At 35.3% G+C, this 12,729-nt stretch overlaps 1 protein-coding gene across 2 annotated transcripts in view; it reads left to right on the forward strand.

Annotated features, from left to right (window-relative positions):
- Window positions 1–12,729, forward strand: part of SESN3 (sestrin 3) — a 74,017-nt gene that overhangs the window by 52,529 nt on the left and 8,759 nt on the right. The window contains exons 5-9 of one of the 2 annotated variants that reach the window (XM_029207416.1): window positions 1,002–1,238; window positions 1,979–2,153; window positions 7,736–7,875; window positions 8,699–8,889; window positions 11,261–11,405. In XM_029207416.1, coding sequence (XP_029063249.1) covers window positions 1,002–1,238; window positions 1,979–2,153; window positions 7,736–7,875; window positions 8,699–8,889; window positions 11,261–11,405 — 888 coding nt within the window. The remainder of the gene's footprint in view (window positions 1–1,001; window positions 1,239–1,978; window positions 2,154–7,735; window positions 7,876–8,698; window positions 8,890–11,260; window positions 11,406–12,729) is intronic. The other variant, XM_029207417.1, reaches the window with a different exon arrangement.

A 12,729-nucleotide genomic window follows, 5' to 3' on the forward strand; every position in this document is an offset into this window, starting at 1 on the left:
GTTTGAAAAGCAGAGAAAAATGTATGTATACTCGGATTATATAATACTACTTATAAAAATAAAAGAAGATATGTAAAAGTTACATTAGAGTGGTAGAATATGATTGATCTTCCCTTTTTTTCCCCTGAGCTTTTGGTAATATATTAAATTTGTATGTAGTTAAATAATGGAGAGTAAGGCAAAAGCAGTTTTTTGGTTTTGGGTTTTAGCTGCGAAGTGAAACAAATGAAGGTTTTACATTTGTGGTGGGGTGGGGGGGTGAAGGCACAGCAGGACATATCCCCACACATCCACACGCACTGAGAAAGAGACAGACAGACAGATAGACAGAGATGGATGGGAGAGGATCCCTGACGGATTAACAGCTGGAATTGGTATTGGAGGGATTACTGCTTTTAATGGCTTCACTTATGATTCCATCATTCATCTGGAGGATCCAGTAAAATAACGTATAAAAAAGTGCTTTGATATTCTTTATGTCCTTTCAGATGTGAGCTAGTATTCTACAGTTTCTCTCATCTGCTATAGGTTCTTCCTCCGTCAGAGAAGATATCTAAAAGATAACTAAAAGTTAACTTACTGAATACATTTTTATGTGATTTTTAAGGTAGAGTCTCTACCTTAAAACCTCAAAATGAATGATTTTGCTAGAGAATCTTTAAAGTCCCTTCCCTACTTAAAGTAGCTTCAGTGTTCTTGGATTCTCTAAAATACCTTATTAAAATAGCATAATATGTAAAAGTGCTTTGGAAGTAGAAGTTCCATTGTATATATAAGGAATTTCAGAGAAGCCACGACATACGTCTGCTGTTAGGTTTGATAGGTTTAATGTAACATTGTTTGAGCAAAGCTGTATCTTTAATATATGAAACATTTTTAAAGGGAATTTTAAGTATTATAAATGGACATGTGAAATTTTATAGATTTTTCCATACTTTCTAAAATTGCTTTGTAGCATTGTATGATTTTCACTTTTACTCTGATTTGCTTTTTCATTTCAGAAACTTGTCAAAACCGGAGAAAATAATTGGTCTCTGCCCGAACTGGTACATGCTGTGGTCCTACTGGCACATTATCATGCTTTGGCAAGCTTTGTTTTTGGTAGTGGCATCAATCCAGAAAGAGATCCAGAAATCTCCAATGGATTCAGGCTAATATCAGTCAACAATTTCTGTGTGTGTGATCTCGCTAATGACAACAATATAGAGAATGCATCTCTAACAGGCAGCAACTTTGGGGTTAGTTTTCTTAACTGTTTTCTTTACTACTTTGCCTTTTAACTTGCTACGTTAAAAATATGTAGAGGGCTTCCCTGGTGGCGTAGTGGTTGGGAGTCCGCCTGCCGATGCAGGGGACACGGGTTCGGGTCCCGGTCTGGGAGGATCCCACGTGCCGCAGAGCGGCTGGACCCGTGCGCCGTGGCCGCTGAGCCTGCGTGTCCGGAGCCTGTGCTCCTCAACGGGAGAGGCCATAACAGTGAGAGGCCCTAGTACCACAAAAAAAAAAAAAAAAAAAAAAAAAATCTAGAGAATTTATCTGATTAAACAGGATATTATGTACTTGAAATATTTCGTATAATTTTTATTACTGTAAAAATTTAACCTGTACCTGAAGTTCTGAATTGTCTTAAGGAAGCTTTTAAAGCAAATAGATTACAAATCATATTACAAATCGTAAGACTGCCTCAATTTTCAAAATAAGTGTTAATGTAATTTAATATATACCAAATTCTAGAATTCTAGATTAAATAAATCCATTCATATAAACTTTTTGTATTTATAGCTGAAGCAGAAACACTACACTTCTGAAAATGTTTGATTTTGTCATATGATTTTCTTTGGAGTTACTGGAAAACCCACTTAGGAACTTAATAACTCTGCTAGTGCCACTATGCATAAGGTGACATTGGGAGATGGAGACATTGACTGGAACAACTTTTAATATTAATAACACCCAATATTATCTTCTCTGGCTCCAGATCGTCGATTCTCTAAGTGAGCTAGAGGCCTTAATGGAAAGAATGAAAAGGCTTCAAGAAGAAAGGGAAGATGAAGAGGCATCTCAGGAAGAAATGACCACTCGCTTTGAGAAGGAGAAGAAAGAAAGTCTTTTTGTGGTCTCTGGAGATACTTTTCATTCATTTCCTCATTCAGGTGCTTTTTTATTTCACTGTCTTTGCCTTTTAGTTGTTCTTAGAACCCTGACAGACCACCTTCCGTATTTTCCATATGGATATGTCCAAACGGTTTTACTACCACATTCCTTTAATTTAATTCTCCTCTACCTGACCCTGATGCCATTGCTTCCCCTCTTATGTTGGTGTATCTTTGAATATATTTCAGATTCAGTTGAGAGGTACTTCAGTTTTGTAGTTCATATTCTATCCTGAATAAAATTTTTTTTCAGAGCAGACCAGTTGCTTATAAGGTTAGATAGGAATATTTAATCCATCCTACTTTTGTAATGTTTTTTAATGATAAGTAAAATTCTGTTTCGACAGATGTAATTTGTAGGAAATATCTCTGCCTTTTTTGTGGGTGGGGAGTTATGTGGGAGGATTGTTCTCACACTGCCACTTTTTTCCAGATTAGTTCTAAAATTATACTGCACTTGCATTTGCATTTCTTTGGAGAAACCTTTGGAATTTTATAAAAATATATTATTTAGGTCATTTTCTTAGATTAAATTTGGAGGAATTCATTCTGTATTAAAAGCTAGGCTTCTTTGCTCTAGTCTTAAGAACACACTTTTTTCCTAATACTCTGAGAGACTTTGAAATAGGAGGGAAACTTTCCAATTATGACTAAAAAAGATATTGAACACCACATAGTAAATGTTATTAAAATAGCATAGACTCAATAGACTTTGAAAGCTTAAACCCTTCAAAGTCATCAATCTACATAACATTTATTTTTATAGTTCCCTTCGTTTAAAAGAGGGTTTCAAAATGACTAGTCATAAAGCTAGTCAGTCTCATAAATCCTGAGGGTAATTGATTTGGCCATGACTTGTTTGTTAAATATAGCGTTGACCAATAGCTCTCAGAAGTTTTACCAGGAAGAACAAGAAGCCCTTTTATCATTTCCCCAATGATTTTTTTTATGAAAGATTTTATCTACCAAACTGAGTATATTTAGTAATAATTTCTCAGAGCTTCTAATGAGCAGGAAATGCCAAATATAAAGAAGCTTATTGTTTTGGTTATTGATTTACTATTCATACTACAAACATTTATTGTACCCTGTGTAATCTCAGCAGGGTGGTAGGTACTAAGCTTTCCAGGCTATAAATAAGGCATGATTCCTGCCCTCTGGGGGGGCTCTCATTGCTAGTGGGAGAGAAAGAAATAATTACAATACATGGCAGAATGTGAAGGGTATATGGACCCAGTCGTGGTCGGGGAGGAGTGTGGACAGAAGGGGTCCTAGAGGAAGACTTCCTCCAGCTGCTTGGCTCGAAGCTAAATCTTAGAGACTTGAGTGCAAGGGAGTCTGACAGTGGCTGGGGGATGGGGAGTTGGTGGTAAACAGCATACCTGCCTGAGCCAAGGCACGGTGGTAAGGAAACAGGATGCTGGGTGCAGGACGTAACTCACGAGGTAGGTAATGTGAGGAGGAAGCTGATTAGGTAGGTAGAGGCCTTATCATGATGACCTTTCTAACCTTAAAGAGCAAGTAACCTGCCCTATTTTGGACATGTTGAGTTGCGATGTCTCTAAAGCTTCCAGTCTGGAGACATCTCATACAGTGCTTCTCAACCTTTAATGTGCACTTGAGTCACTGAGGAATCTTGTTGAAATGCAGATTTCTATTTGGTCCATCTGTGCCAGGATCTGAGAAGCCTCATTTCTATCACGTCTCCAAGTGATGCCCATGCTGCTGGTCAGCAAACCACACTTGGAGCAGCAAGTGTTGAGCTGGAGAGGGTTTTAAGCCCAAGATAAAGTTTTGGAAGTTATCAGCATATGTTTGGGAGTTAAAATCAAAAGCGTTGTTTATAAAAATCATCCAGGGAAAACAAATGGGACAAAGGAAAGTAATGAGCCTTCTAGGTAAACCAGTATTGTAAAATGTAATTGTATTAAGGTTAGTAATATCTATTCACTTTTAGACGTTAATTTTTGTGTGTATGTATGAAAAATTTTAATATACCCCTCTTTATAACTGAAATAGTAAGTAGACAAAAATCCAGAGAGTATTTAAACTTATTTAGCACACTTTAGCTAATGGATATATATAAAACACTGTATCCCAATCTGCAACATATAGCATTTTTTCAAGTGCACATAGAAAATTTCCCAGTGTCAACCATATACTGTTAATAAAACAAATATCAACAACTTTTGAGATTAAAATTTCATGGAGCATAACTTTTGACTGTAATGGAAGTAAGCTAGAAATCAGTAACAAAAATAACTGGAAACTTCTCAAGTGTTTAAAAATTAAGCAGTATACTTCTAAATAGCACAGAGTGAAGGAAGAAGTTACAATGGTTAGAAAATACTTGGAGCTGAATAGCGGTGAAACATGGCATAGACATTAATTTTTTAAAGCTTCTCTAAGACCATTAGAGCTTAAAGGACATATAAATGTTTTATTTCTTTTAGGTTTCTTTTTTTAGTATTGAAAATATATTTTACCTTCTTGGACCCTTGAGCAAGGACTTCTAGCTTCTATAGTGAATTTTGACTAGCAAGTCTTAGACCCTAGCCAAAAATTATGTTCTGGTTTTAACAGAAAAGGCTGCATCATTTATAAATTATTCAAGGAAATAAATTGTTTCATTATTAACTCTTCACCATTCCCAGTACTAAATTTGCTGGTCACACAAAGATAACAGAAAAATGACTCAGTATGTGGCTAATTGAATTATTTTTATAGACTTACTATGTTTTAAAATGGAAATAGAAATTTATTTTTCCCTATAACAAGTTTCTTGGTTTGATCAGTGTGATAAAAGCATTTTAGATTCCATGCAGAGATTCTAAGAATAGTTTTTCAAACCTCTTGGAGAAAATAAATGTTTAAATTGTTCTACAAGGGGAGAATTCTGTAGCTTGATAACAGAGTTAAATTGTTTTTTTTTTTTTTTCCAAGTTAGAATGGTGCTCCATTACTGTAACACAGTATTTTCTGTAGTATATTAGTAGCCACCTCTTAGGAGCAGAAGAATGCAGGTAATACGTAAAATCATATTTCGAGTCCAGAGTTTGAAATATCTGTTTAGATAGAATTAAGATTAGAGTTTTATATTTGTCGATCAGACACATTTTTTTTTTAAATTTAACTTCTTAAGGTAAATTTAGGAAAAAAATATTTGTAGTGTGAGAGAACTTTGTATATTTCCTTCTATGGACAAAATTGCCTAGAACACAGATCTTGACTGACTCCTAATTTGAAAATGAATATATGGATATTATTTGTAGGATAAATTCTATCATATTTGGTTTTACTCTTTATTGTTTATTTTAAAATGTTTAAAGTTCCTGTGACAATTCAGAAATATGTATGAGCAAAACAAAAGCTAAGAGCAAAGTCAAAGGAGCCAGCTGTGTAATAGTCAACTCCAGGATCGATGTCCGCCAAATTGGACCACCTGGCTGTACAGTGTAGGGGGAAGATCACTTCAAGAGAGGAACTATTTTATAGAACTTATTTATCAGTTCTATAAAATAAGCTTATTTTATAGAACTGATAAATAAAATTAGTTTATAGAACCTATTTATCAGAGACTTACTCACTGGTCTTGGTTTAACCTGCAAGACTCCTAGTTTTCATAGCAGCCTCAGTGATTGCTACTACATTTTACATTTTTGGCTTCACTTATATTTATTATGTGATGAACTGAATTCAGGAAAGCGTAACCTCGTCCATACATGTTAGGAGATAATGCATTGAAAACACCATTTTTTAAGTGTTTCTATTTATCTGAACAGAGGCTGGAACACAAGGAGACAGGACAGTGGTTGTGGGGTTGGGTGGGAAGAAGCCTGAGCTTTCTCTTCGGAGAACTGCAAGTCACCTAAAAGCTTCAGATCAGTTTAAGTAGTTTAATGTGTACAAGTTTCCCACATCATCTTAAACTAACCCACACTGTATTTGTTACTGACACTCAGTACTGATAATGGTATTAGTAACTTACAGTTAGTTTTATTTCTTAAGTATATATTTCTTAAGTATATATTTATTTTCATATTATCTCTTAAGTATATATTTCTTTTCATATTAATGAAACAATGAAAAAATAGATATTAAGTACATAGCATAGTATCTGGTATATTGTAAGTACTCAACAAATGCTAGTTTCTTCTCTTTATGTGTAATAAGTTACGTAAGATTTTAATAAGCTGCTTCCTAGGTTGGGTAGCCTGGGCACTTGAGCTTTCCTGCCTATATTAAGCACCCTAATTAGTCCATGCCAAGGGAACTAAGGAAGGGTCAAAACTCAATGAGAAAAGAATAATTGCTAGGATTTTCATGAGTAGCAAAGATTAAAGATAATTCAGGTACTACTAGTCTATTAGGTATTTCAGATGAATTACTGTAATTCCACTTGTATTTTAAGCTTCTTAAGACTGTCCACTTGAGGATTATAATTTTTATTATGTCACAAAATTGTTTCATTAACTACTTATTTAATATTTATTTAATTAAATGTTAAATTTATTTAATATTAATTAAAACACTTATTAGGAAAATACTGTTCTTTATGTGGAAGAAACAAGTGTTTTATTTTGAAAAATATGTGTTCATTTTCTAGAGTAGAAGGTAGTAAATAAAGGTTGTTCATTCCCTTTTAGTGGTTGAAATCAGAAAAAGAGTAATTATAAAGACAGACTAACCTAGGGAAAAAAAATAAGTTAAAAAAGAATTATCTTTAAATCAAATGAACATGCATTGGGCATTTACAATTTTTCAGTGGTAAATTTTTAATATTATCAAGTATACAGAAGTCAACTGTCTTAAAATATTATTATAGTCTTCTGTCTTTCTGAATGCCATTTTGATAATATTCTAATCACAGCCTCAGAAGCACATTGTTTACTTCATATGTTGTATACCTTGTTGTTTCCATGTACACAGAAAAGCGCATGTATCTTAGGTGTAAAACTTAATGAACTTTACACACAAACTGATCCTTCCTGTTTAACTAGCACCCAAATCAACTAAGGGAATAATAGTGGTACCCAAAAGTCTACTTTCCTCCCTATTGTGAACCCTTACAAGTTCTCCCTGGATGCCTCTTTGTAAGCTAAAAATGAACTCTATTGAACTAATTTTCACTGTGAATACATCCAGATGAAACACCATCTAATTTTAATAAAATTCATCTTAACATTAAACTCAATTTTAAGTGGTCTTTCACCTTCATCCCTTCTCTTTCCCCACATCCTACTTCATCGCCTGGAGAGATCAAAATTTTTTTTAAGCTTTATATTCAAAGGCCTGTGCTATCTTCCTTTTCTAAATAAGTAAAACACATGTATTGATCCTTGACTACTACTATTTAGATATTTAGTCAATTTTTTGCCTGGGTAACTACAGCTGAATGTTACGATTGCCAATATTTGGTAATGAAATTGTATTCAAAACGTCAGGTAAAGGTATTTTATGTGAATTTAAGCCACGTAGTCAATATTGTCGCTTTGGAAAGCCATGGAAAAGCTAAGCGAAAAAGTGGAGGAAAATGAAGCTGATTCATTTGTTCTAACTCCGTATGGTTTCCTTAACACTAGGTTGTTCATTATTGTCCTTAGATTTTGAGGATGACATGATTATAACATCTGATGTCTCCCGATATATCGAAGACCCTGGTTTTGGGTATGAAGACTTTGCCAGACGAGGAGAGGAGCATTTGCCAACATTCCGAGCTCAGGTATGAGATGCCTTTAATTCAGAGGAACTGGAGAAGAGATACTGTCATTTTAATTGTGAAATGTTGAAATGTAAATAAATTGACTTCTAAATAAATTAATAGAGCATTTCGATAGAATCTGTAAATATATTTAACCTGGTTTTTGGCCTTGTCTAATTTGATGTCCCAGTTGATGGATTATTATTTCAACATTAACCCCCTTAGAAGGCAAAAGGAAACTGCTTTATTCAGTTACTTGCATTATTACATGATAGTTGTTTAATGTCCTTTTTTGGAGAGGGCAGGGAGGAAATTGAGTGATACGTTCACGTTTATAATAAAAAGGCATTTTGTAATAAAATCATATACATCAGTAGTTATGGGCTTAAGGGCCACCCCCTCCCCAGCCCTAGAAAAGAGCCATAGTAGTGATGTGGTTCATAAAAAGAGAATGAGTGTGAATAAAGACAGACTCCTCCATGCTTGCTTCATATGATCTGCTAACCATCCGTGTCACTGAGTAGGTTTAGTCACATAGAAATATTCCAAGGTCTTCTGGGGTCCTTCCAAATGACGGCATAGTTTGCATAGTACTTGACGACAGGAGGTAACCAGAGTTCATCACCAGTGTGCCAAACCCTGGACCCACCCAGGAAACAGCACAGCACTCCCATCTACAAACTGATGTGAAGCATTCTTGGTAAAGCTGCAAACTTGGAATTAGTGAAAGAATTACGGACTTTGAAATATCTCCACTTACTTGCTTCAGTAGTTATACTTAAAAACATAGACTTTAAATGGAGAGTGACCATTTTGTAATTGGAGATACATTTTATTTTTTTAGGACTATACCTGGGAAAATCATGGGTTCTCCCTGGTGAACAGACTTTATTCTGACATTGGACATCTTCTTGATGAGAAGTTCCGCATGGTCTACAATCTCACCTATAACACTATGGCCACCCATGAGGATGTTGACACAACCATGCTGCGCAGAGCTTTATTTAACTACGTTCACTGTATGTTCGGAATCAGGTATGGTCATCATGGAGACAGTTTTATATGTTTCTAAGTGAAAATTCTGGCATGCGTCTTACTTCCATCCCATTGAGAAGTATATGCTTCTGGGGAGAAAATATTACATGTGGACTTCTGATTTTTAAAAATTAATTCTGTCTTATAGAAAAGCATTTTTCTTTGTTTAACTGTTACAAATCTTAACATGCATATATAACTATAGTAGTTAGAATCTACTAAGAAGGGAAAAGAATATCAGTAATCATTGCGGATAGGAGAGAATCACTCAATTTGAGAAACCTTACTGGACGAACTGGACATTTAAAAATGTATATATTATGTCCCTTTAGATGGCAGTAAGAAGTGCTGGTTGGTTGGTTGGTTGGTTAGTTTTTGGAGGAATGGTAATTAAGGTATAAATAAAACTAGGGTAGAGTCCTCCCTCATAAAGCTCACATAAGCTCACATAAGAACACTGAAACGGGGCTTCCCTGGTGGCACAGTGGTCGAGAGTCCGCCTGCCGATGCAGGGGACACGGGTTCGTTCCCCGGTCCGGGAGGATCCCACATGCCGCGGGGCGGCTGGGCCCGTGAGCCATGGCCGCTGAGGCTGTGCGTCCGGAGCCTGTGCTCCGCGACGGGAGAGGCCCCAGCAGTGAGAGGCCCACGTACCGCAAAAAAAAAAAGAACACTGAAACGAAACTGTAAGTCAATATAAATTAGTGGTCTCTAAATTTAGAAAATTAGAATTGAGAGGACAGGGAGTCAATGAGTGAATGAGACTGAATGGTCTAATCAGGAAAGCTCTTTTGGAGAACATCCTTTTTGAGCTGGGTTTTGAAGACTTTTATGGAGAGGGATTTGCAGAAAGAGAAAATCCCCTTCAGTCAACTGAATGAATACATTCAGTTGACTGAAGAAAATCCTCATTCAGTCAACTGAATGGATACATTCAGTCGACTCTATACTATATCCTTTCTGATATAGTATCAGAAAGCCTTTATGGAATGGAATTAAAATTCAATTTGTTAAGCAACGTGGTTTCTATAACTTTTTAAAAGATCCCAAATTTCCTGAAAAATCAACTAATAATGAAATAGTCCACCTAAAGGACACTATTACAATGGTAAATAATAAATCTGCTATTTGCCCATTTACCATTCTAGAAAGAATCATCACACTTTAAAACAGATATTATACCAACCTAATTAAGAAAAATAAACACTAATAGATTTTAATTCAGTTGCAATAAATATTTATTATGTTCAAGACAATAAATAACAAATATTATGGCAATTATTTTTCTCTGTTGGATGCTACTAAATAAAGTTTATATAAAATCCTGGAGGCTTTTTTTTTTTTTTTAAACTAAGCGTTATGTTTGGGTTAGAAAGTAACAGAAAATATAGAAGAGAAATCCCACAAGCTCCCACTACTACATTTACCCTTGTATCTGCCTCTGTGCCTGTTTGCTCTTTCTTCTCTCATATTATGGATGAACTGTCTATACTCCTATGCTCTTGGGCATAGAATCCCATCTCCTCTCATCTTCAGAAGATCCCTGTTCTAGCAATTCTCCCTTCTCCCTCCTGCATAATCAACTTTACTCTCTTAATCAGATCTTTCCCATCAGTATATAAACATGCTATTATTTGTCTCATCATCTCAAAAAACAAAAATCCTTTCTTCATCCTTCTATTCTCTCTGGCTATCGCCTCATGTTTCTGCTCCCATGCACAGCAAATCTCTTTGAAAAAGCTTTGTATGTCTACTGTCACCATTTTCTCATCTCCCATTTTGTTGTGAACCGACTGCAGTATCAGGCTTTTACTCCTGTTATGTCAACAGAGCTGCTCTTACTGAGGTTGTCCATGACCTCTGCATAGCTCCTTGCCATGGTCAGTTCTCAGTAGCATCTTCTTCGACTAGTCAGTAGCATTGGACGCAATTGATTATCCTCTCTTCCTTGAAATGGGAAGCCCTAGACTCCTGCCTTAGGGCTCAAATGTCAGCATCTCAGAGAAGCCTTCCTGCCCGCTCTGTCTAAAATCACAATTCCCCTCCCAGCCTCCAGTTGCATTTTATCTCCATAGCAGTTATCACTATCTGATACATTGTATGGTTTTCTTTTTCATTTCTTTCTTTTTTCTCCAGTAGAATTTAAATTCCACGGGTCCAGTGATTTTTGTCTATTTTGTTCATTTGTGTATCACCAGTGCCTAGGGGAGTAACATGGCACATAATAGACACTCGGTAACTATTTGTTAGGTGAATTAACGAATGAGCTTTTGGTATTTAATTACTAGATAATTATTGTGTCTTGGTATAATTTTAGAAATCAGAAATTTTGATTCTGTCATTCTAAAGCTTGTTGTCATGTTGCTTATAGGTATGATGACTATGATTATGGAGAAGTTAATCAATTACTTGAACGAAGCCTGAAGGTTTACATTAAGACAGTGACCTGCTATCCTGAGAGGACTACCAAGCGCATGTATGATAGTTACTGGCGTCAGTTCAAACACTCAGAAAAGGTGTGTTTCATGACTAAACCTTTTATCGTAGACAAATATTCAATATAAGAAGTAATGATTATGAAAAAATTATACATGAAAATATTAATAAAATAGCTCCATCAAAGAAATGGAAGTGGCATTATCTGGCCATCTGTTTTTCTTTCAGTGATTTTACATTAGGGTTTATTAACTAAATTTTGGTTCTGTGTTTTGTCCAGTGTGCTGTATAAAGTAAAAGTTTAGCATTGGCCTTTGAAAGATTGGATCTGAATATTGATATTTTAAAAGGACATTTGGGAAACTGTCCACCATCCTACTAGTAAAAATCGAACCTTCAGAGATGTTGTGTGAGCTATAATTGTATATTATTGTATGCCCAGAAGGCATATCCATTTAGAGATTCTTTCACTCTAGCCATTACAGTTAACCTCTTAGAACAAGGGTTTCTCACTCCAATTTGGTAATTTGGTATTTTGACAATATAATGGATTTGGATCTTTGAGCCAAATATGTTATTATATGAGGATATTTCTTTGGATTGAAATATATAGGAATCCTTATTTAAGACCTAATAAATGTTAAGGATCTTTACCAATATACTAGTACAGTATAAGTATGGCTATAAATCCTAGGTCTTTGACCTTAAAGGCCACGAATCTTCCATTTATATCACAGTTTCTAAGCTTGAGAGTAAGAAAACCTTTTTAGGGTCCTAATATTCACTCAGTAACCATATGACTTTGATAAAGAATGTTATGACCTCAATCCCTAGCAGACTTTCTTGAAGTCTTAGAGCCGATTACACATCATATAAATACCCATTTGCCTCCAGCATCTCTCCGAGATGGATCGCTATGCTCTGCTTATATGTTTGCATTAGATTTTCTCCCTTTACTAGGTGGTATCTAGAAATTCTCCTTACTCATCAAGAGAATAGATCCAACAATACATCTAACCTATAGAAAGATATCAAAATAATCTAAATATATCACAACGTATTTCTTTGTAAACATTTTGAAAATATGTGGGTATATAATTTAACCTATCGGGTGAGCTGTATCCCCCCCAAAAAAGTTAGGTGCTTGTTCACAGCTGTATCTGAAAGACTCTAGGCAAGCTGTGCATATCTGAGTACCAGACACTAATTCCAAACTGCTTTAAACTTCACATTTTCACTTTAATATCTCCCAAGTACAGGCATACCTCAAAGATATTATGGGTTTGGTTCCAGACCACTGCACTAAAGTGAATATCACAATAAAGGGAGTGACATGAATTTTTGATTTCCCAGTGCATATAAAAGTTATGTTTACACTATATTGTAGTCTATTAAGTGTATAAT

This window comes from Monodon monoceros, unplaced genomic scaffold, assembly GCF_005190385.1.
Source record: "Monodon monoceros isolate NGI ecotype Baffin Bay Population unplaced genomic scaffold, NGI_Narwhal_1 Super_Scaffold_7, whole genome shotgun sequence".
Taxonomy (NCBI): Eukaryota; Metazoa; Chordata; class Mammalia; order Artiodactyla; family Monodontidae; genus Monodon; species Monodon monoceros.